Genomic DNA, 23,417 nt, shown 5'->3' with positions numbered 1-23,417 from the left:
CCCTGTATTAATTATAATGAATAATTTTGAATATGAATAGTTTCATTAATATTTCTAGAATATCTTTGATATTCAGCTAATAACCAAACCTGACCATATGTTGACAAAACCCCCAACACAAGTACACTAAAGATGTGGTGGGGGTGTGCCGTTTCCCAAGCTTTATCTGAGGGAAGGCCCGCAGTCTCAGCCTTTGAAAACCCCTGCATTAGCTACATAGCTGTATGAGGCCTATCTCGTCATTATCACAAGCAAAAATGTAACTTAGGAACAAGTTGTCACCACATGCCCTGGCCTCAAGCTAATTGCATTAGCTACTGCCTATAATATGTTAACTAAATATGGCAGCTTGTGCACCTGGCAAGGAACCATAGCAAGCAACTGAAATTAGTGCCCAGAAACATACGTAAGCTTGCTAGCTTTGCTTACGTCACGTACACATAGCATACCTTTCTTTATGCTTTCTTTTTAAATGGCAGTAAAAGGTAATAACGTGGTCCCAGCCATCTGTGTATGGTTGCACTGCAGAATTTACAGATTGCTGTGTGTTTCTTCTGGACTTCTGTTTGACAGATTCATTCTTTATAGTTTAGATAGCTAAATGTTATTACGAAGATTTTGCTGACATATCCTCCTGCTCTCAGACAGCCACAGCTTCTCCTGTCTCTCCCATTCACTTTTTTGGAGTGCGTGTGAAGGGGGTGTTGGAGGGGTGACAGCCGTTAACGGTACCAACATAAAAATAGCGTTATTGGTTGCGTTTGAAGTAATAAGTTTTACATCCAATCAAAGTTAGGATGTTAACAAATAAATCAGACAATGCAAAAGCAATTTATTGGTATTCCCAAAGTTATGGTTTTGACTGGTCTTGAAATAAAATCCAGAGTCCTCAATGTCCAAGACTGAGACAAGACCCGAGTATAAATGCGGTCAAGTCCGAGATGAGCCCGAGACCATCAAAAAATGAGTATTGCAACACTACTTGGAGGAGTACCTTAAATATTTCCGTTAAAGCTGTTCTGAAGTAACTCTGACTGTTTCACTAAAAATGGTTGCGTCTTGTCTAATAATCTTCAGTAAGTGAATCTTGTAGTCCTGTCCAGTCCTGAAACATAGACTGAATTTGAATTGAAAACAACAAAAGGTTTAAATAAGTGGTGGGTTTATTTGTGTAATTTATTTTATTGTGTGTGTGTGTGTGTGTGTGTGTGTGAGCACAGAATGAACCGTATGAGCAGCTTGCCCAGAGGATTTGGTTCCCTGCCGTCTCTGGAAGTGTTGGACCTCACCTACAACAACCTGAACCAAAACTCTCTGCCTGGAAACTTTTTTTACCTCAGTGAGTGTCCACACACACACGCACACACACACATAGCTCTGAAAGTTGTGTTTTTCATAGGGGAAAGGACAATTACTGTTTACAATCTTTAATAACGTCGTCAACAGATCAGTTTATTGATCTGCCTCAATCAATCTGTACAGTTAAGAAGCATAAGCGATTGTGAATCAGTATCGCCTGTGTTGGTGTAAATGAAAGTGACAACAGCAAGACAACCCTCAAAAAGGGAATGCAGTGTTTCCCACAGATTTTTGACGGCGCTGTTTATATTCCCATATCTACCACACAGAGTGTCTGAACAGACATGTTAAGTTTGGTTACAAAATCTTAAGCCAATTTTGATTTATGGGCATTTATGTAAAACTGTACATAAAGACACAAAAGTAAAATTTTATGAAAAGAAAACAGATTGACGTATCAAAATTATTTTGATCTTTTTATCTTTTAACTTTTAATCAGCGACGTCCATAGATGATCCTTCCAATGTTTCGTTTGGCGAAACCACCTGGGACAAGTTAGCTAAAATAGGTTTTGGAGAAAATTGATAAAAAGTCACATAATTTGACATTTTCAGAGCAGAAGACCATTTAAGCAAAGATGCCAAGAATCCAGTGATTAAAATGATGAAAGAAGTTTGACTCTAAGCGAAGCCGTTTTCAAGATAGTTGCAAAAACTTAAAGTTAATTGTTGTGGGGACTTCCAAGAATGTCTTATTCTAAGGTAATGAAAACATCATAGTTTATTATGTAAGATCTTTACACAAAACTGAAAACATAGTTATGGATCTTATATTGCATTTCTGTCGATAAATCCTCAGAATTATTACACACTGAACCTTTAATTATCGCAATATAATTTTCCTCAATAACAATATAGCAAATGTTCAATAAATGTTCAACAAATGTTTGATTTAATTAATTTCACTCTCAAACAAATTAGCACTTCATTTTTCTATTAAGATATTTATTTTGTTGAGGAAAAAACTGAAAAAAGATTTTACTTAATTGTACTCATGCGTATTTGTTGAAAAAAGATTTTATCATAATTTTTTTGAATGTTCTACCTCAGATTTTTTAAGTGATCCAATGTTTGGCATCTAATGCCCCTAATGTTTAAAGAGCCTGGCAACGCCCCTTTTCCTGGATGACAAAGGCATTGATGTCATTGACTGGCCTTCACGTTCCTCAGACCTGAATCCAATTGAGAACCCCTGGGATGTTTTCTATCTGTGGTCCCTAGGCCGCCAAGTAGCACCTCAGACTGTTTAAGAGCTCAATGATGCACTGATCTAGGTCTTGGAGGAGACCCTCCAGGACACTATCCGCTGTCTCATCAGGAGCATGCACAGATGATTTGGGGAGGCACTGTACAATACGTTAGCTTTTGAGTCCTGAAACCTTGCACCTCACTTTCTGCCTACTGTTGTTGGGGAAACAGTTAAACAACAATAGTGACTAGGACGTGAGAATGACTCCTTTTAATCCATGCAAGGTTTTCCATAATGACTAGACTAATAACTGTTTCGTTAATTTGTTACCGTATTGCACTGCTTTTCTTTCTGGAGTCTCTGCTGGTTGCCTGACAACCTCATGATGACAACAAGACTTCAAGAAGTCACTGCACCTGGCCAAGAAATGCCTCCAATGTTGTATGGATCAGATAGACAAGATGGAGGTGTTGTATAGGGTTTATAATCCATCCCATCTCTGTGATGACGAGCTTCTTGCCCTGCTTTACAAGGTACAAGGTATAAGGTTGTTCATTTGTCATACGAAATAACAAAATTAAATTTGTAGTTCCTTCATGCTACACACACAACATATAGTTAAGTGTAAGTGTAAGCCAGTCTGAGGCTGGTAGCACACTGATAGTGATCCAGCTCAGGAGGTAACAGAAGTGAAGGGGTCAGGGTGCTGGAAGCAGGTGTTGTGAATTATTTTAGAGCATTATAGCCTATGCTATGGTCTACATTGTCATCATTTAAAGTGTTATTTTATAGTGTAAAGTTAGGATCACAGTGTTATGACTCTATAGTTCTGAGTGTGTGTGCTCCTTTCTGTATCTAACTGCCCAGGCTCAGCAGTAGCACATGTGTGTGAGTGAGCAAGCACAGTGGGATAGGAAGGCAGCATCAAAAACACCTGCAAAGGAAAATAGAAGCAGATTTTGTGAAAATTGTATTACAAAACATACATCAATATAGTCCATCACAGTAAGAAAGTCCTGCTTCTAGCACTGAGCACAAACAACACCAGTTTATTCCACAAAAGCCAGGTTATGGATGAAATGGCATGATCAAGCGGAGGGCATGCAAAAGACACAGAGAGGAGGAGCAGCGCAGTCAGGGACTTCCCCAACAAATGCTGAGGCACGTGAAAATCTTGGGCTTTCCCAGACCCAGGTGCAGTAGGAAAGAGAGCCAAGAGATGATCTGAAGCCAAGAAACAGAGCTATAAAAGGAGGTCCAAAAGGAGGTGAAAGTCAGTCGTTACATGGTTTTCATGTCGACTCGGGTCTCTGTTCTGGTAACAGAATGGGGCTCTATTTTGCACCGATCTCTGACACACTCCGGTGGAACTTTTGTATTCTAATTGGTGTCTGTTTTTGTTGATAATAAAAATGTTGGTAAAATTTCAAGCTTTCTTATCTGGCCCAAGTCTTGAATTTTTACACGACATTACAGGAGGAAGAGGAGCCAGGCTACATTAGACATGCACAGTGTAATATGGATTTCACATTAAAAGATGAATAGGACTCTACAGCAGCAGCTTTATGGCTGCATGTTTTAACCGAGCTGCTTTTTCACTGCACCTTCACAAAGCTGTCTCATTGTCTGTTGTCTTGCCAGACAGCAGAAGGTCTGTGTAGATTGATTCTGCCCAGTTTGTGAGGCAGTATTATTAATCAGGCTTGACCCACACACACGCAAACTAACAGGGATGCTTATTTTGCAGCCACTCTTCGTGCTCTCTACCTGAGTGACAACGACTTTGAGCTCCTGCCCGCTGACATCGGGAAGCTGACCAAGTTGCAGATAGTAAGTTAATTCAGTGCAACTGACACTATGAGCCGTTGTTGTTGGTAACCCAGCGCGGCCAAGAGTTACCAGGCTCAGCGAATCAATAGAAGAGCACAGAGAGTAAGAGAGAAGGAAAAGCTGCTGCTGGTTTCTCATTTCCAGCACCATCAGCAGTTCTGCAGTCACCACATCAGTCCCTGGCTTCAACATTGCAGGCTCGGTAGTCTTTATACAGCCCCATAGTTCAAACCCATCTACAGCCCATCTTCAACTGGCGTACTTGTTGTCTCCACAGCAACATGTCTTCATTCACTTCCTGTCCATACCAACTGTAGACTGTACTGGATATCACGCACCTATATGGCAACAAAAAACTATTAGCTCTGTATGCTTATACTATTCAAAGGGTCAGTTCAGCCTAATTACAAAATACATTTTCCCTGGAGATATCCAGCAGTGGTCCCCCAAGGATCTGTACTCGGTCTAGTTCTCTTCTGCATCAACATAACCGTTATTTAACCAGGTAGTCTCCGCTCTCATGATATTTAACAAGGTAGTCTCCTGCTCCCTTACCTTTAACGGTTATGCAGATGACTCACAGATGGACCTGAGGCTGAGAAACTAAACTGTTTCGGTGTCCTGAGTGTTGCACTAGGAGAGTGGAGAAAAAGAAAAATGTTTTGGTGTTTCACATAAGACTGTAGATGCAGCAGACAGATTTAGGTTTTATAATAGTAATATATAATACTATAATATATAATATATAATGTATTTTAGGAACAGCTAAATATGTTAGTCCAGTTTGAATTATCAGTCTTTGTGCTTTAAGCAAGCATCAGATCATGTGTTATATGTCTTTCTACTGTTTCCTCCAGCTGAGTCTGAGAGATAATGATCTGATCTCGCTGCCTAAGGAGATTGGGGAGTTGGCTCAACTCAAAGAGCTTCACATCCAGGGCAACAGACTGACCGTCCTGCCGCCTGAACTTGGTACTGATCACACGTGCACACACACACTGTCCTAGCTAATATAATGCACTATAATGCACTCTGGCTGTTGGTTTTCAGTATCTGTAACCAGTGGCAACTGGCTGTGCTAGTTAAAAATAATCAGGTTCAAATGTCAAAGGTTCAAAGGTGTGTTTGACATGTAGTCATATTTTCAATATGTTCAGTGAAATACAGTGTTTGTTTACTCTAGTGTAATTAGGATGATGTGCAATAATGATAGAATTAGAATAAGTGTAAAAAAAATATAATTTCTAAGTATTGTTTTGTAAATGTTTCAAAGGTAAAATATTAAAAATATATGTCTTTGTGCTCAATATACTGACATCTGTACTACCAACACAGTGTTTTTTTATGGCGATCCATTAACCTTTGGACCAAGAAGGATTCATTTACCTGAGCGTGAACCACATCAACAAAAACACTGGGCACAGTATCATCTTTACATTATTTCCACAACACACACCTGTTGAAATAATAACCTGCCTCATTTATTTTCCTTATAAATGACCTCCTACTCTGGTTGTTTAACTGGCTTCATATGAGGCTTAACGTTTCAATATTACAAACTCAGCATTGCTCCAGTCAGTGTGTGGGCCTACAATTCATGCTAGCCACATTATCTGCAGAACGTGCTAACATGCAAAATAACAGTAAAACAACACAAAAAATAAAACTTACAGGTTCCAAGTTTGAAGTCGGCTTCGATCCATCCCTGAGCTTTATTTTAATTAAAACGTGGCCATGAGGTAATTACATTGTGGCCATGAGATACTACCTTGTTCCGACGTGAATTACCTCGTGGCTACCAGATAAGCGTATATAAAAAGAGCCAGCAGAATGGAGCAGCTTTTCTCCCCAAAGCAGAGAGTGCACAGTGCCTATGGAGGACTGATTCTGACATAAAGGGAAATAAATATAGAAATAAATAAATGCTCAATAAATAAATAAGCATCTGATTAAATGCACAAAAAATACAGTAAATTAAAGCTGCAAGCAGCGTTGGGCGGGCCCTCGCACTTGTAGCGCGTCCGGGTGTGAGTCGGCCGAGTTGCACATTCTGGAGCTCTGCCGGTGCGGCTGTGAATTTGCTACGCGGTTCCGACGCTGCATGAAGGTGCTATATGTCACTTCCTGTGTCCCCTATGTGGAGCTACATAGCACTTGCCGCTATGAATATAAATCGGTATTGGTGTGTAGATGTCTGCGGGGTGGGAGAGTTATCAAGCACGTAAAGTTTGGTGCAGATGTGAGCATGTACACTGAAGTTACAACAACTTCCTATGTCATGGCGAAGAGTTGACGTTCTTTGGCGCCACGCCACGGACACGCCCATTGACGAAAACTCACAGATAGCACAACTTGTCATCTTCAATGCCTTTAGAGGGCACAGCACAAAGTTGAAGTCGATCCGAATAAATCCCTAGGAGGAGTTCGTTAAAGTGCGAAGTGTGTAAATCATCCAAAATGGCCGTAAAATTCAAAATGGCTGACTTCCGGTTGAGTTTAGGGTATGGGTTCTTCTTTTTTGTGTGTCGTGATATGATACATGTCCCCAGAAAATTTCGTGCATGTAGGTTGAACGTGGACGAGGGGCTAATTTTTTCTAATTTTGTAGGGAGCGGTAGCGAGCCATTTTGCCATGCCCATGCGCGAAACCCATAAAATACGAAATTTTTCACCAGTCCTGACATGTGTGCAAAATTTGGTGAGTTTTCGAGTATGTTTAGGCCCCCAAAATTGAGCTTACTTTGCAGAAAAAAGAAAAAAAAAAATCTTTTTGTGCTCGGGCCCTAAAAAGAATCTCTTCAGTTTCAATAGTGACCTCGCACGGTTCATGCTCGGGCCCTAAAAATTATCCCTTCAGTTTCAATAGGGACCTCACGAGATTCGTGCTCGGGCCCTAATAATAATCCTTACAGTTTCAATAGGGACCTCGCACGGTTCGTGCTCGGGCCCTAAAAATTATCCCTTCAGTTTCAATAGGGACCTCGCGAGATTCGTGCTCGGGCCCTAATAATAATCCTTACAGTTTCAATAGGGACCTCGCACGGTTCGTGCTCGGGCCCTAATAAAACAATATCTACAGTAATTTATATAGGTCTATACATAGGCAAAAGGTATCAGCAGTTTCTTTTCATTTGCTCTGTGATGAATTTAAACAGCAGTAACAAGATGATAATGTGATTATCATCCTCACATAAAAGTCTGACATTTGGGAGAGAGAGAGTGAAAGAAACAGCTGTTTCTGCGTGCCTCCCCCACTGATTTTAAGAGATTTTAGGTGAATGTAAACAGCAGCCACAAGATGATAAGTGGTCGTCATCCTCACATAAAAAGATTGACATTTAGGAAACCGTGTCCATCTTGACAGCATTTGAGCACCAAGAACCATTGATGTAAAACAGAGTCCTTTTCGGGAGTCTTGCACTGCCGAAACAGTGGGCATGGACTGCTTGATCCAGGATGTTGATAAGCAGCTCTCTGTAAAGATTTGGGCACAGCAGTCTCTGATTTTCATTTCTTGGCCAACCTGAGTCCCATTTTATCCAGACCAGACGTTTAGGAGCAGCCTTAAATCCAAGCTGGGCCAACATAGCTCTGATCCCGCTCTCTCCTCTCTTCTGAGCGATCACAGCACCAGCTGTTGGCGCTGCCATTGCCATAACTTACCTAAGTTAAAATAAATGTTAATCAAATAGTCTCTATCTATAGCTATCACCCAATGAGTGCTTTAAGTAGGTGTCAGCTGGAGCAGGCACTGTGCACTCTCTGCTTTGAGGAGAAGAGCTGTTCCACTGTGCTGGCTCTTTTTATATACACTTATCTGGTGGCCACGAGGTAATTCAAACGTGAGAACGAGGTAGAATTAAATCTGGGCACAAGGTAGTATCTCGTGGCCACAAAATACTACCTCTTGGCCATGTTAAATTAGAATATTTTCTTTTTCCTTTACAGGATCTAGCAGGGCTCCTTACATTTTCAAACTGTTAGAAAATTGCACTTTCATTTTGACTTAAATACTGCTTGCATAAATGGAAAAATCACATTACATTGTTTATATTGCATTTTCAAATGTGAATTAACATTTGAATATTGTCGTCTCTACAGCGGGGTATGACTTTCATTTTCATTTTAATATATTCAGTGGTGTGAAAAAGTGTTTGCCCCCTTCCTGATTTCTTTTTTTTTTTTTTTGCGTATTTGTCACACTGAAATGTTTCAGATCAAACAAATTCAAATATGAGACAAAGATAACACAAGTAAACACAAAACGCAGTTTTTAAATGAAGGTTTTCATTATTAAGGGAAAAAAATCTAAACCTACATGGGCCCTGGGTGGAAAAGTGATTGCCCCCTTAACCTAATAACTGGTTGGGCCACCCTTAGCAACAACAACTGCAATCAAGCTTTTGCGATAACTGGCATTGAGTCTTTCACAGCACTGTCTTTATTGTCCCACCAGGGGAAATTTGATTTGGAATAGGGTTAAAACAAACATACATGAGACATGAACAAAGACAAGAACAGCCATTACCATGTACAACATATATTTGTTCATCTAAAAGTACTCAAAAAGTTAAAATGGTAGCCTCAACACTGTAGGATGCTTCTGAGCAGCAGGTGAAGCTCAGTGCGAATTTAGGGCATTAACTGCCATGGGTGTAAAGGAAAATTTGTATCTGTTAGTTTTTTGTCTGGAGGAATGTATCTTCGGCCAGAGGGGAGAAGAACAAATTCCTCCAAAAGGGGGTGATCAGAATTGGCTGCGATAGTCCGAGCCTTACGTATAACTTGACTTTTATAGATGTCTGCCAAGGAAAGCTGTTAAGTGCCAATTATTTTGCTGGCTACCTTAACAATATTAGACAGTTTATTTTTGCTTTGCACTGTAAGATTCCCATACCAGGCTATTCAACAAAAAGTTAAAATTGACTCAATAAAAGATTTATAAAATAAAGTCAAAGTTTTATCCACATTAAAGGTCTTAATTCTGCGCAGAAAATGAAGCCTTTGAAGACCCTTCTTGTAAACAGCTTAAGTGTCAAGGTCAAAGTTCAAGTTTTTGTCAGTAACTGCTCCTAGGTACTTGTAACACTCCACTGTCTCAATAAGTGAGCCCTTGATTATTGTTGAAGAGGTTAAATGGGAAGTTTTCCTGAAGTCTATGGCCATGTTTTTAGTTTTAAGGACATTTAACTTCAAGAAGTGGTGGTCACACCATTAAACAAAGTCGTTCAAAGCTGGCCCATGGTCAGCCTCTCCATGCTGAAGCAGACCAGGTCGTCCGCGAACTTCAGAAGAAACCTTTCATTGTTGTGACTCCTACAGTCATTTGTATATAGGAGATAAAATAGTGGGGACAGGACACACCCCTGGGTGAGCCAGTGGATAACAACCGCTTCTGAGATAGAACACCATTAACGCTGACTGACTGGGGCCTAAATGTTAAAAAAATCCAGAACCCATTTTACTATACCTGGATCAAGGTTAAAAGTGGACAGAATTTTCCTAACTAAGATGTGTGTTTGGATTGTATTAAAAGCTGATGAGAAATCGCCTTGCATTTTTTTTCCCCTTGTGTTTTAACAGGGCAGGCAATCACTTTTTCCCTGCATTTTGTGTTTACTTGTGTTATCTTTGTCTAATATTTAAATTTGTTTGATGATCTGAAACATTACAGTATGACTGAAAAATAAGAAATCAGGAAGGGGACAAACACTTTTTCACACCACTGTATGTTTTATATATATATATATATAATGCCCATACGAGTACGTGGAAAATGATAATGCTATTGTAAAATTACATTTTCATTTTCAAGTTTACGTTACAATTTCAATATAGTCCCTGATATGCTTCCATAGAGTAGGCTGATGTGTCAGTATCCAAGTGCCATCTGGTCCTCCAGCAAGACTATTACTGCACGTAAGACACACAGCACTGGAGGCTAGCCAACATTCTACAATGACTTTTACACACACATAGCATTACACACCGCACACCCTGGTGAAACGTCAGAAGGGTCTGAAGAACATACCAGCACATACCGCCCGAGCCTACAGGGCTGCATAGAAACAGGTGATGAGTGTGTCTCTATGTCTGCAGGTAATCTGGATCTGACTGGTCCTAAGCAGGTGTTTAAAGCGGAGAACAATCCCTGGGTCACTCCCATCGCAGACCAGTTCCAGCTGGGCGTCTCCCATGTTTTTGAATATGTTCGCTCAGAGACCTATAAGTAGTAAGTAATAATAAGTAACACTCATGCACACACACACACTGATATTTTTATACTGAGCATCTGCATTGACTTATACTACGTACAGGTGGGTTTTCTACACTCAGGACAGGTTACTGACGTTGTACTTGTGGGTACCTGTTCTGAACAACCACACTCAAAGGCACTTGATATCTTTTAAATATGAGGATAACGGCACTCGTTTTCAGACAGTTTCTCCTGGAAGATGTTCACAGTGTTGCGCCTGGTTGTTCACATTAGAGCACAGAAATGTAGGCAGTCTTCTCTCTGGTGGAGAAAAAAGCACTGGAGTTTGCACTGTGAAGCAGAAGGCTGCTCTTAATTCTTTGCTCCAGGCAGAAAGAGATGCTGCAAATCCTCTGTGTGAATGCTTCAGACTGCTGCTCTGAGGCATGCTCTGGAACTGATCCCTGCACTGTGTGACTGTGTGTGAGGGAGACAGAAAGACCATGTCTCATCATATTCCTTTTCCATATTTTCCTTGCATACTTGTATGAGCATTGTGTGCCAGTGAGTCTGCTATCTGTGTGCACATCTTTGCAAACAGTACTGCTGAACCAATAGGAGTTATTCAGACTGCAGTATAAGTATCCAGCAGCTGAACTTATTACATTCAGATGAGAATTCATGAAATAATTATAGATAATAAAGCTGCAAGCAGCGTTGGGCGGGCCTTCGCACATGTAGCGCATCGGGGTGTGAGGCGGCCACATTGCATATTCTGGAGCTCTGCCGGTGCAGCTGTGACTTTGCTACGTGCTTCGGACGCTGCATGAAGGTGTTATATGTCACTTCCTGTGTCCCCTTTGTGGTGCTACATAGCACTTGGCACTATGAATATAAATTAATATTGGCGTGTAGATGTGTTCGGGGTGGGACAGTTATCAAGCACGTAAAGTTTTATTCAGATGTGAGCATGTACACTGAAGTTACAACAACTTCCTGTGTCATGGCGAAGAGTTGATCTTTGACGCCACGCCACGGACACGCCCATCGACGAAAACTCACAGATAGCACAACTTTTCATCGTCAATGCCTTTAGAGGGCACAGCACAAATCTGAAGTCGGTCGGACCAAATCCCTAGGAGGAGTTCGTTAAAGTATGGAGTGTGTAAATCGCCAAAAATGACCATTAAATCCAAAATGGCTTCCTGTTGGGTTTAGGCAATGGCTCCAAGAGGCTTTACTATACATGATACACGTACCACAAAAATTTCGTACATCTAGGTTAATCTTTGTCCGGGGGCTGCACTGTAGGGGGCACTATTGAGCCATTTTGCTACGCCCATGCGCAAAACCCAGAAAATACAAAAATTTTCGCCACTCCTGAATTTTGTGCAAAGTTTGGTGAGTTTTCGAGTATGTTTAAGCCCCCAAACTTGAGCTTACTTTGCAGAAAAAAAATAAAAATCCCAACAGTTTCAATAGGGTCCTCGCACGGCTCGTGCTCGGGCCCTAAAAATAATCCTTACAGTTTCAATAGGGACCTAGCACGATTCATACTTGGGCCCTAATAATACCATGTTGTAACCAATCACAACTGATCTTTGGATCAGCACTTAAACAATGTTGGTCTAAAGCAGGGGTCGGCAAATAAGTCTGGCATCGGACCAAATTATTTTCAAGTCTTTAGATGGCGGGACAGAACATTGTCAATTGACCGTTTATATTCCAACATTTACTATGTGTGTGATTGATTAGCTCCGTTGGTAGTGCACAGGACTCCTGTTTGGAGGGTTGTGTGTTCAATCCTCACTTGCCACTAGTATTTTTTTCTTCCTTTTTCAACAAATTGATTGTGAAGAGATGTATTACATATTCACAATTAAGCATGTGCAGGAGTGTGTACACAGTGTGCCATGAATGTAAAATCACTGTGGAGAGAGAATTGGGAGCGACAACTAAATAATTTTTCCATCCCTAGACAATTTCTGTCACATTCTGCCTGTCAGCCATGTTTAAGTTTTGCACTCTGTTAGTTTTGGTCTGTTATGTTTTGGGGTTCTGTCTAGTCTGTTGTCTGTGTTGTCCTGGTGAGTTCTGTCTCTGTTCCCTACCCCGGTCTGTGTAACAGTTGGTCCATGTTTTCTGTTGGAGGTTTGTTCCTTGTCTTGTGTTCTCTGTTTAGCCTTGTTTATTTCATTGTTCATCCGCAGGTTTTGTTTAGCTCACCTTGTACCTGTCTGTCATGTATCTTAGGTTTAGTTCTGCATTATGGTTCTGTGTCTTAGTTTATGTCTGTATTTAGCGTCCAGTAACCTAGGTTATGTCTGTTACCCCAGTTATCACTCTGCCTGCCTCTCTGTTCCCCCCTGCTGTCTCTGCCCGCCTGCCCTCCTCTCTGTTTTCCCTGCTGTCTCTCTGCCTGCCTTGTTAACCTTGATCCCTGTCACCTGTGTTGCCCTGCTCGTTAGTCCCTGTGTATATATGCCTGGCGTTTCTGTTCAGTCTCAGTCTGGTCATTGTAGTGTGTGTCTGTTGTAGTGGTTGTAGCATCCGCTGTCTCATCCTGTTACCTGTCTGTTCCCTGTGAGTTCTTTGGATTTTGGATTACACCTGCTCTTGGATTTCTCTGTTGGATCACCTGGTTTGTTTGTACCATTATTTTGGATTACCTGGACTCAGCTACTCATTGTAAGTGTTCTCGCTTTTAGTTTGTTTAATAAACCTTTTCGGAATTGAACCTGCTCTGTGTCTTGCGTTTGGGCTCTCACCGCCTCTGCGCTCACCCACAAATCCTGACAATTTCTTTAGCAAGTTCAGTCCTTATGCTTTCTGGTTGTTTATTTATTATCTACTCTAGCTTTTCCAACTATTTGTTCACAGATATGGTAAAATGGTCCCAGATGATGTGAAATTGCATATTTGTCATTGGAAAAATCTAAATTTTCCTGGGGTAGGACCCCCAAACCCCCCCATCATCACCACCACATATGTGCATCTAAGACTATGGGAAAACACTGAAATTTTATGCTATTCTGATGTGCATCGCTTTCTCGCAAACAGCATTGCCACTGAGACATATTGTATTGAGGTTTTCAATTCAATTCAATTCAATTTTATTTATATAGCGCCAAATCACAACAACAGTTATCTCACAGCGCTTTTCATAAAAGAGCAGGTCTAGACCGTACTCTGATGATATTTACAGAAGCCCAACAGTTCCCACCAATAGCAAGCACTAGGCGACAGAGGCAAGGAAAAACTTCCTTTTAAGAGGCAGAAACATCAAGCAGAACCATGGCTCAGGGTGGGCGGCCATCTGCCTCGACCGGTTGGGGTGAGAGAGAGAGAGAGAGAGAGAGAGAGAGAGAGAGAGAGAGAGAGGGGGAGAGAGGGAGAGAGGGAGAGAGAGAGGGAGAGAGGGAGGGAGGGAGAGAGAGAGAGGGAGGGAGGCAGCCTACACAATATACACACAGAGGTACAGACAGTGAAGGTGATGTTGCTATAGACTAAATGAAAAATGGTACAGATATTTATAATAGTGTTAATAGTAGGTAACAATCGTAATGTTAATGGTTATAATAACAATAATAACAATAGGACTAGTAACAATAGTCGTTGCAGCAGAGGGTGTCAAGCAGGAACACGGGGGCAGCAGGTGACCCGCAACCACAGATCCAGACTCCACAGCTCCAGAGCCAGAAACACCTGCAGGAAGTGATAGGAGGAGAGAGGAGAGGGACGAGAAAGCACAAGACTACCAGAAAGGGGAGAAGTTGTGTTAGTAACATGCAATAATGGGATGAGGTTGCATACAGAGGGAGAGAAAGTAGAGGAGAGAGGAGCTCAGTGCATCATGGGAAATCCCCCGGCAGTCTAGGCCTATAGCAGCATAATTAAGGGATGGTTCAGGACTCACCTGAGCCAGCCCTAACTATAAGCTTTATCAAAGAGGAAAGTCTTAAGCCTACTCTTAAATGTGGAGATGGTGTCTGCCTCCTGAACCCAAACTGGAACCTGGTTCCACAGGAGAGGAGCTTGATAGCTGAACGTTCTGGCTCCTAGTCTACTTTTGGAGACTCTAGGAACCACAAGTAACCCTGCATTCTGGGAGCGCAGTGCTCTGGTGGGGTAGTAAGGTACTATGAGCTCTTTAAGATAAGATGGTGCCTGACCATTAAGAGCTTTGTAGGTAAGAAGAATGATTTTAAATTCTATTCTGGATTTTACTGGAAGCCAATGCAAAGAAGCTAAAACAGGAGAAATGTGATCTCTTTTCCTGGTTCCTGTCAGAACACGTGCTGCAGCATTCTGGATCAGCTGAAGAGTCTTAATGGACTTTTTCGAGCAGCCTGATAATAAGGAATTGCAGTAATCCAGCCTAGAAGTAACAAATGCATGGACTAGTTTTTCTGCATCATTTTTAGACAGGATGTTCCTGATTTTCGCAATATTACGTAGGTGAAAAAGGCGGTTGCTTAATGTGAGACTTAAACGACATGTCCTGATCAAAGATAACGCCAAGATTCCTCACAGTGGTGCTGGAGGCCAGGGCGATGCCATCCAGGGAAACTATATCTTTAGATAATGCGTCACGGAGGTGCTTAGGCCCCAGAGCAATAACTTCAGTTTTATCTGAGTTTAACATGAGAAAATTACAGGTCATCCAGGTTTTAACATCCTGAGGGCACATTTGAAGTTTAGCTAACTGATGAGTTTCATCTGGCTTGATCGATAGATATAATTGAGTATCATCTGCATAACAATGAAAGCTTATGGAATGTTTCCTGATAATATTGCCTAAAGGAAGCATATATAAAGTGAAGAGGATTGGTCCGAGGACAGATCCTTGAGGAACTCCATGACTAACTTTGGCATGCATGGAGGACTCATTGTTAACATGTACAAACTGAAATCGATCTGATAAATAGGACTTAAACCAGCTTAGAGCGGTTCCTTTAATGCCAATGAAATATTCCAGTCTCTGCAATAAGATCTGATGGTCAATGGTATCAAATGCAGCACTAAGATCTAATAAAACCAGTACAGTGACAAGTCCTTTGTCTGATGCAATAAGGAGGTCGTTAGTAATTTTCACCAGTGCTGTCTCTGTGCTATGATGAGCTCTAAATCCTGACTGAAAATCCTCAAATAAACTATTGTTCTGTAGAAAGTCACACAGCTGTTTAGCAACTGCTTTCTCCAGAACCTTAGAGAGAAATGGAAGGTTAGATATAGGTCTATAGTTGGCTAAAAATCCGGATCAAGTTTGGGCTTTTCAGAAGAGGTTTAATTACGGCTACTTTAAAGTACTGTGGTACATAGCCTGTTGATAAAGATAGATTGATCATATCTAGTATAGAGGTGCTGACTAAGGGTAAAACATCTTTAAGCAGCCTAGTCGGGATGGGGTCTAAGAGGCAGGTTGATGGTTTAGATGAAGAAATTATTGAAGTTAGTTGGTAAAGATTGAGGGAAGCAAAACAGTCTAAACATGTATCTGGTTCTACAGCTGTTTCTAAGGTTCCTGAGTTAAGAGATAAGTCGGTGCCAGTTGAGGGCAGGTCTTGGTGAATTTTGTCTCTAATAGCTAGAATTTTATCATTAAAGAAGCTCATGAAATCGTAACTACTGAGAGCTATGGGAATACTTGGCTCAATAGAGCTGTGACTCTCTGTCAGCCTGGCTACAGTGCTGAAAAGAAACTATGGGTTGTTCCTATTTTCCTCTATTAATGACGAGTAGTACGCTGCTCTAGCATTACGGAGGGCCTTCCTATAAGTTTTAAGACTATCTTGCCAAATTAAACGAGAATTTTCCACTTTGGTGGAACGCCAATTCCTCTCAAGTTTCCGCGATATTTGCTTTAATTTGCGAGTTTCAGTATTATACCATGGAGCTAACCGTCTTTGTTTTAGTATTTTCTTTTTTAGAGGGGCTACAGAGTCGAGTGTCATTCGCAGCGAGCCTGCAGCACTATCAACAAGATGATCGATTTGGGAGGGACTGAAACTAGCATAGGAGTCCTCCGTTACTTTGTGACTAGATAATGTATTTAGAGCTGATGGAATCGCATCCTTAAATTTAGCTATAGCACTATCAGACAGACATCTTGTATAGAAATTTTTGCCCAATTGCGAGTAGTTCAGCAATACAAACTCAAAAGTTATCAAACAGTGGTCAGATAAAGAGGGATTCTGTGGGAACACCACTAAATGTTCAATTTCAATACCATACACCAAAACAAGGTCGAGGGTGTGGTTAAAACAGTGAGTCGGTTCATGAACACTCTGAGAGAAGCCAATGGAATCTAACAGAGATAAACGCAGTACTAAAGCTGTCATTCTCAACATCCACATGAATATTAAAATCCCCTACAATAATAACTTTGTCCGTTTTAAGGACTAAAGTTGACAAAAACTCTGCAAATTCAGATAAGAATTCAGAATACGGGCAGGTGCTCGGTACACTATAACAAAGAGAATTGGTTGCAGTGATTTCCAACTTGGGTGCGACAGACTAAGAACAAGACTTTCAAATGAGTTATAGTTTAGTTTAGGTTTAGAGCTGATTAGTAGGCTAGAGTCGAAGATAGCTGCAACTCCACCTCCTCGGCCTGTGCCTCGAGGAATGTGAGTATTAATATGACTGGGAGGGGTGGATTCATTTAGGCTAACATATTCTCCATCACCCAGCCAGGTTTCAGTAACACAAAATAAATCAATATCATAATCTGATATTAGTTCATTTACTAGTACACCTTTAGAAGAGAGAGATCTGATGTTTAAGAGTCCACATTTAACTCTCCTATTCATTTGCACTATTGCTCTTGTGGTTTTAATTTTTATGAGGTTTTTATGTACAGCTCCTCTTCTGTTTACCTTTGATTTAAATAATTTCGATGGTCGGGGGGCAGACACCGTCTCTATAGGATTTTCACTAAGTAACTCCTGGAATGGAGGAGCAGAGAAGTGTGTTAGATTGCGACTCTGCGTAGGGTTTTGGGTGGGTAACTGCTGAAAAAGAAGGGCAGAGAAGTGTGTTAGACTGCGACTCTGCGTAGGGTTTTGGGTGGGTAACTGCTGAAAAAGAAGGGCAGAGAAGTGTGTTAAACTGCGACTCTGCCTCCTGGTCTCAACTCTGGGTTGTCATGGATTTGGTCCACTAATAAACTTGGCCAGATTTCTAGAAATGAGAGCTGCTCCTTCCCAAGTGGGATGGATGCCGTCTCTCCGGATCAGACCAGGTCTTCCCCAGAAAGTCTGCCAATGATCTACAAAGCCCACATCGTTTGCTGGACACCACCTCGACAACCAGCGGCGGAATGACGACATGCGGCTATACATGTCATCACTGGTCAGATTTGGCAGGGGTCCAGAGAAAACTACGGTGTCCGACATTGTTTTTGCATATGTACACACTGACTCAACATTAATCTTAGTGACCTCCGATTGGCGTAACCGGGAGTCATTACCGCCGACGTGAATAACAATCTTACTGTATTTACGTTTATCCTTAGCCAGCAGTTTCAAATAAGACTCAATGTCGCCCGCTCTGGCCCCAGGGATGCACTTAACTATGGCCGCTGGCTTCGCTAAATTCACGTTTCTCAAAATGGAGCTGCCAATGATCAGAGTTGGTTTCTCAGCGGGTGTGTCGCTGAGTGGGGAAAATCTGTTAGAAACGTGAACAGGTTGATGGTACCCCGTGGACTTTGAATGCTTATGACTATTCCTCCTTCGGACAGTCACCCAGCCCCCCCCTTTCCTGGCTGCACAGGAGATGCCGGGGGACGGCTACCACAGGCAGGTTTTATATGCAGACATACCGCAGGGCGCACTATGCTCAAAAAATGTTTTGGTTCACCTCTGCTGCTACAAATCCTTCGTAGGGGAAACACTGATATCTGTATGTGAATGCAATATAAGAGTAAACAGGCATATATGGTTCAATGAAAGATAGGAACAGGACACCAGCCACTAAACGTCTTTATGTGTCTTATCCCACAGTAATTGTGCGCTGCCAGCCAGGTTTGATGTTGGATTAAAAGGCTGTACATTATATTTAGTGAGAAGCAGATCAAACTGACCCATCACCTGTTTCTGTCAGGCCGGATGATGGAGAGCTCACTTACTCTGATGGACTGCCACTCTGTCTTTGTGATCAATCACCAACACAGGCATAATGTAGATGTGTCTCTCTCTCTCTCGTCCTCTGATATCATCTTCCACCCTGATGGCCTGTGTTGGCTTCCATTCCTACTGGGACCTTGTTGCTTGTTACACCCCTCCCTCTCCCAGTGTTTTGCTCTACACTGTCACGATGACGATGACACCGGGGGGGACTACACTCAGTTAAAAACTTGGTAGCCTATTACGTTACAAGTCACAGTGGATATTTTACAAGCACGGGCCAGGTAAAGCAGCATTGAACAGAGTGCAGCCCACAAGCGGCTCAACTGCTGACGTGATAACGGATCGCGTTATTGGAAAAAAGAAGAATTCTGTGTCTTTTAGGCGACTTTATAAAACATACTGCTGATGAAGAAAGTGGAGTAGACGGGCGGGGAGGAGACAGAAAAAGGCGGGGCAAGCCGGTGTGTTTAACTAAGGTGTAGGCCTCTTGTGTTTGTGTGCCTGAGTGTGGGGAGAAGAGAATTCCAAGGAAGGTGTGACGCTTATTTATAATTTATAATAATAATGTCACATGGCGGTATTATGTGAAAAATTAAGTTTTTTTGCCTGGGGGGCGGGGTTTTACAATTATGATGCCTGCTCAACCATCGACCATCTGTCAGCCATCGCCGATGGATGATGGTAACGTCTACCGGCCCAATCATAATGCTCAGCCTATGTGATGACCCAGAATTAATTGTTGTGGACTACTGCCCCCTAAGGTCCAAACTCCACAAGGTACCATCAGCGTGCTTTAAACCTTACAGCAGTGTTTCTCTCTGGTTGAAAGCTTAAAGTAGGTTTCACCTCTGACCATGGCCAGCAGCGCTAGGTGTGTTCTGTTAAATCTTTAATCCCGCCTAACAGGGATGTTAGGGGCTCGGGGCCCTGGGCTGCACTTGTTCATCACTGCAGCTAGGTGGGAAGTTAGTCTAGAAATGATGGACAGTAAGGAGCAGCCGTGGCCTCAGCACGTGTGCTACATGTGGCAGACTGTGAGGACGTGTCAAAGAGAGATGCACGTGGAGAAGTCCAACAGTGAACACACACACACACACACACACACACACACAGCTAGCAGCAGCCTGACTTTGGACAGGTGTTAAACAATTTCCCAAAGAGATCTTCTGTGAATCTTCACAGCTTCATTCACACCTGACTAAATGTCCTTCATCTTCCAACTGTCACACACACACACACACACACACACACACACACACACACCTGTCTGCACCTCCAGTTTAATTTAGTGGGCTGGATCTTGAATGTGAAAGTAGTAATAATACTGTGTTGGTAGAGAAATGGTCTTTCCTCATGCTCCTCCACAGGGAGGTCAGAGGTCAGGGTTTGCATTGCTGCTAACAGAAGCATTCAGTGCTGGAGATTTATGTAGAGGCATGGGACAGCTGTCTGAGCAACATATCAATACAACTACTCGCTGTATTTCCAGGATGTGGAAGGTGATGAATGGACTCCTAATTTTGTCCCGGTGCCATTAGTTCTGACACTTTCAATCATGACAAAGGTGTCTTGAAAAGTAATGGTCACATGACATTTAGAGTAAATGTTGTTCCTCTGTACACAAGAAGTCTAATGGACATTGATGATCTCCACTGGACACACTTTCCATTCTAGACATCTCCATTAGCTCATAAACTAATAGCTAAATTCCAGTACTGTCTACAACTAAAGCTGATGATACATGGGGCAACTTTTTGAGAAATGTGGCTGGGCAATCTTGCTAGTGGCAAGTCCGACTATGTTTTGAACGGATAGCGGCGGAGCGGTGCGGGACGGGTGGGGGAAGGGGATTACGGTAGTAATCTTTACTTATTACCATTGACTGCAACGTTGCCCTGCACGATTGCTCTAAAAGTTGCTCTGTGTATCATCAGCTTTAGGCATCACTTGTTGGATGGTCGAAACTGAACCCTCCTCCCATCAGAACTGTGCAGCCTACAAAATAAACACACAGAGGTACAGACAGTAAAGGTGATGTTGCTATAGACTAAATGAAAAATGGTACAGATATTTATAGTAGTGTTAATGATAATAATCGTAATGTTAATGACTATAATAACAATAATAACAATAGGACTAGTAACAATAATTGTAGCAGAGGGTGTCGAGCAGGAACACGGGGGCAGCAGGTGACTCGCAACCACAGATCCAGATCTGGATCTGGAAGGTATTCTTTCCTGCAACTGAGACAGCTCTAATGTGCTGGGTTGTCCCTGTAATAACACTGTGTGTGTGTGTGTGTGTGTGTAAAAGAGTATGGTACCTGTCATACATGTTTCATGAGCAATCCTGTTACTCTGACAGAGAGAGCAGCTCACAACACATTAACATACTGTAGAGAGAAAGCCCTCTAATCTTTTATTCATCGCTTTCTGTCTCCCCTTCTCACTCCACTCTTATCCTGCATTTCATAGCATTTCTGTGTTGTTGGGAAAAAGTTGAATTTTCATCCTTCTGTTTCAACAATACTGTGTGTTCTTGAAATGACTTGAGTGAATCCTTGAGTGAAAGTCCCTGCATGAGTATGTCTTTTTTTTTTTTTTTTTACTTTATTTTCAGCTTTTCTCATTATAATCACACAGTAAGTAAAAAAAAAAAAACAGCAAAAACAAAACAGAGGGAGGACTACCAGAGTATCGGAGTGCAAGGTCAAAGTTTGCTCAGATTAGAGGCATAGCATAGCAGCAAACATACAAAGCAGACAATCAAGTCTCATCAAGCAACATCAAAAATGGTTTCCACACCTTCAAGAAGTACTTTTGTGAGTTTCCTTCGTTAAAACAAATCTGTTCCATCTTTGCCATTGAAAGCATTTCATTAAGCCACTTCCTGAAGCATGTGGACAGTGGAGACTTACAGTCCAGTAATATTCATTTTTTTGCTGAAACCACCCTTCTGCTATACAACACCTATCACACAGGGAGGAAACGGATTTAAATATTTTGTGATGTTTGGTTTTGGAGTAGTGCAGTCTATGTAAGACTTTTAATTGAATTAGTCTGTATCTAGAACTAATGGAGCAGCTCTGTATACCAGACAAACATTCCTCCAACAGTTCATCCGTCATCGGAACACCCAGTTCAGTGGCCCAGGCCTCCTGGAGACGGTTGGTTCCTGCTGGTATTGTAAAAGCTGAGAGAAGTGTGTGAGAAGACGCGACCCCATGACCGAGGCCCTTATCATTCCATGAGACTAATGTTAAGTTGTTAATGATGCTGCTATATGCAATACTGTCAGGCGCTGACAATATTCCTGAAATAAAAACGGTCTGGCATGCCTCTAAAAAAAACACCAAAGAATAGAAAAATAACAAATAAAAAAATAAAAAACACACAAATACCACACATTACAGAGTGAAACAACACACTCGAACAACCCCCTGAACATGTTCCCTACCCACCCAGAAAGTACTTCCCCAAACGAAGCATAGATATCCCTCTAAGCTCGGGACCACTAAACGCACGTGAGGTAATGCCCCCTAAACGACAGTAGCTAGCTGAGCTACAAAGCTACAAAGAGGTAGCCCAACCCAGTTGCCAGTCCTGGCTGAGAATAAAAAATAAGACTACAGTCTCATTAAAAGAAAGACAATTAAATTTTCTGAACTGTAAAGAGTCATAATAAAGTGTAATCAGCCCTGTTTGAACACACAGAACAGCATCTGAATGTTCAAGATATGTATTTCAAGTTTGTGTCCAGAAATGATTTTGCCTCACCCAGTGTGGAGAAAACCTTGACGCGGCCCCCATGCTTGATGCGGAGCTTTGCTGGAAAGAGGAGACTATGCTCCACCTTAAGCTCCCGCAGATCGGCCAGCACCTCGTTGAATTCTCGCCGTTGCCGCATCACATCTGGTGTGTAGTCCGGGAAAATAAGCACCTTGTTGCCTTTGTATTCCATCTCTCGCGTCTTCCGGAGTCGCAGTATGAGCTCCTTCTCCCGATAAAAATGGACCCGTGCGATAATGGCGCGGGGCTTGGATCCCTCCGGAGGCGGAGGTTGCAGGGTACAGTGTGCCCGATCAACAATCACTGCAGACTGGAAGTTGTCCTCCCCAAGAAGTTTTGTTATCAGAGCCTCAACGAATTCCGTTGGTTTACCCCCTTCTTCCAGCTCAGGTATGCCGATGATTTTAATGTTATTACAACGTGACCGGACCTCTGGGTCGTCCACCTTAAGTTTGAGTGCGCTGTTTTCGTTCTTCAGGCTGAAGAATGATTTTTCCAAGCTGCTAATGCGGCTTTCCTGATCCAGCACCTGTTACTTGATAGACTCTACCTTCTCCATCAGTTCCTTCTGAGAGCTTTGTACCACCTGGGGAGTCTGGTCCAGTTTGTCAAACCTGTCATTAATGTGTTTAAGGATCTTGTCCGAGACTTTCTCCCAGATCAGCGGCAAATAATTGGCATCATCACCACCTGTAGCCTGGCCATGGATTTGCCCGGGAGCGCAGGTGTTGCTAGCCTTAGCATTAGCCTGGGTTAGCTGGAGGGATTCGGTATCTTTAGATGACTTAGTATTAGGCATGTGGTCACAAAAAGTCAACTACTTGGACTACAGTGTCGGAAAAGTTCCAGAGGCAGAAGAAATGAGATAAGAGACTATAGAAATATCAAAAATATAGACTGGCACGGAGGAGCCTCTGGAAGCAC

The 23,417-nt window shown here is 42.1% G+C and overlaps 1 protein-coding gene across 2 annotated transcripts in view; it reads left to right on the top strand.

Annotated features, from left to right (window-relative positions):
- rsu1 (Ras suppressor protein 1) overlaps positions 1–23,417 on the top strand; it is a 99,212-nt gene that overhangs the window by 50,163 nt on the left and 25,632 nt on the right. For both annotated transcript variants that reach the window (XM_038722990.1, XM_038722999.1), the window contains exons 4-7: positions 1,221–1,339; positions 4,295–4,377; positions 5,235–5,349; positions 10,477–10,609. In XM_038722990.1, coding sequence (XP_038578918.1) covers positions 1,221–1,339; positions 4,295–4,377; positions 5,235–5,349; positions 10,477–10,609 — 450 coding nt within the window. The remainder of the gene's footprint in view (positions 1–1,220; positions 1,340–4,294; positions 4,378–5,234; positions 5,350–10,476; positions 10,610–23,417) is intronic.

Source organism: Micropterus salmoides, unplaced genomic scaffold, assembly GCF_014851395.1.
Source record: "Micropterus salmoides isolate LMB-PRFRI ecotype aquatic unplaced genomic scaffold, ASM1485139v1 Ms_hic_scaffold_1, whole genome shotgun sequence".
Lineage (NCBI taxonomy): Eukaryota > Metazoa > Chordata > Actinopteri > Centrarchiformes > Centrarchidae > Micropterus > Micropterus salmoides.
The sequence above is the reverse complement of the archived record's forward strand: the minus strand, read 5'-3'. Positions and strand labels throughout refer to the sequence as shown.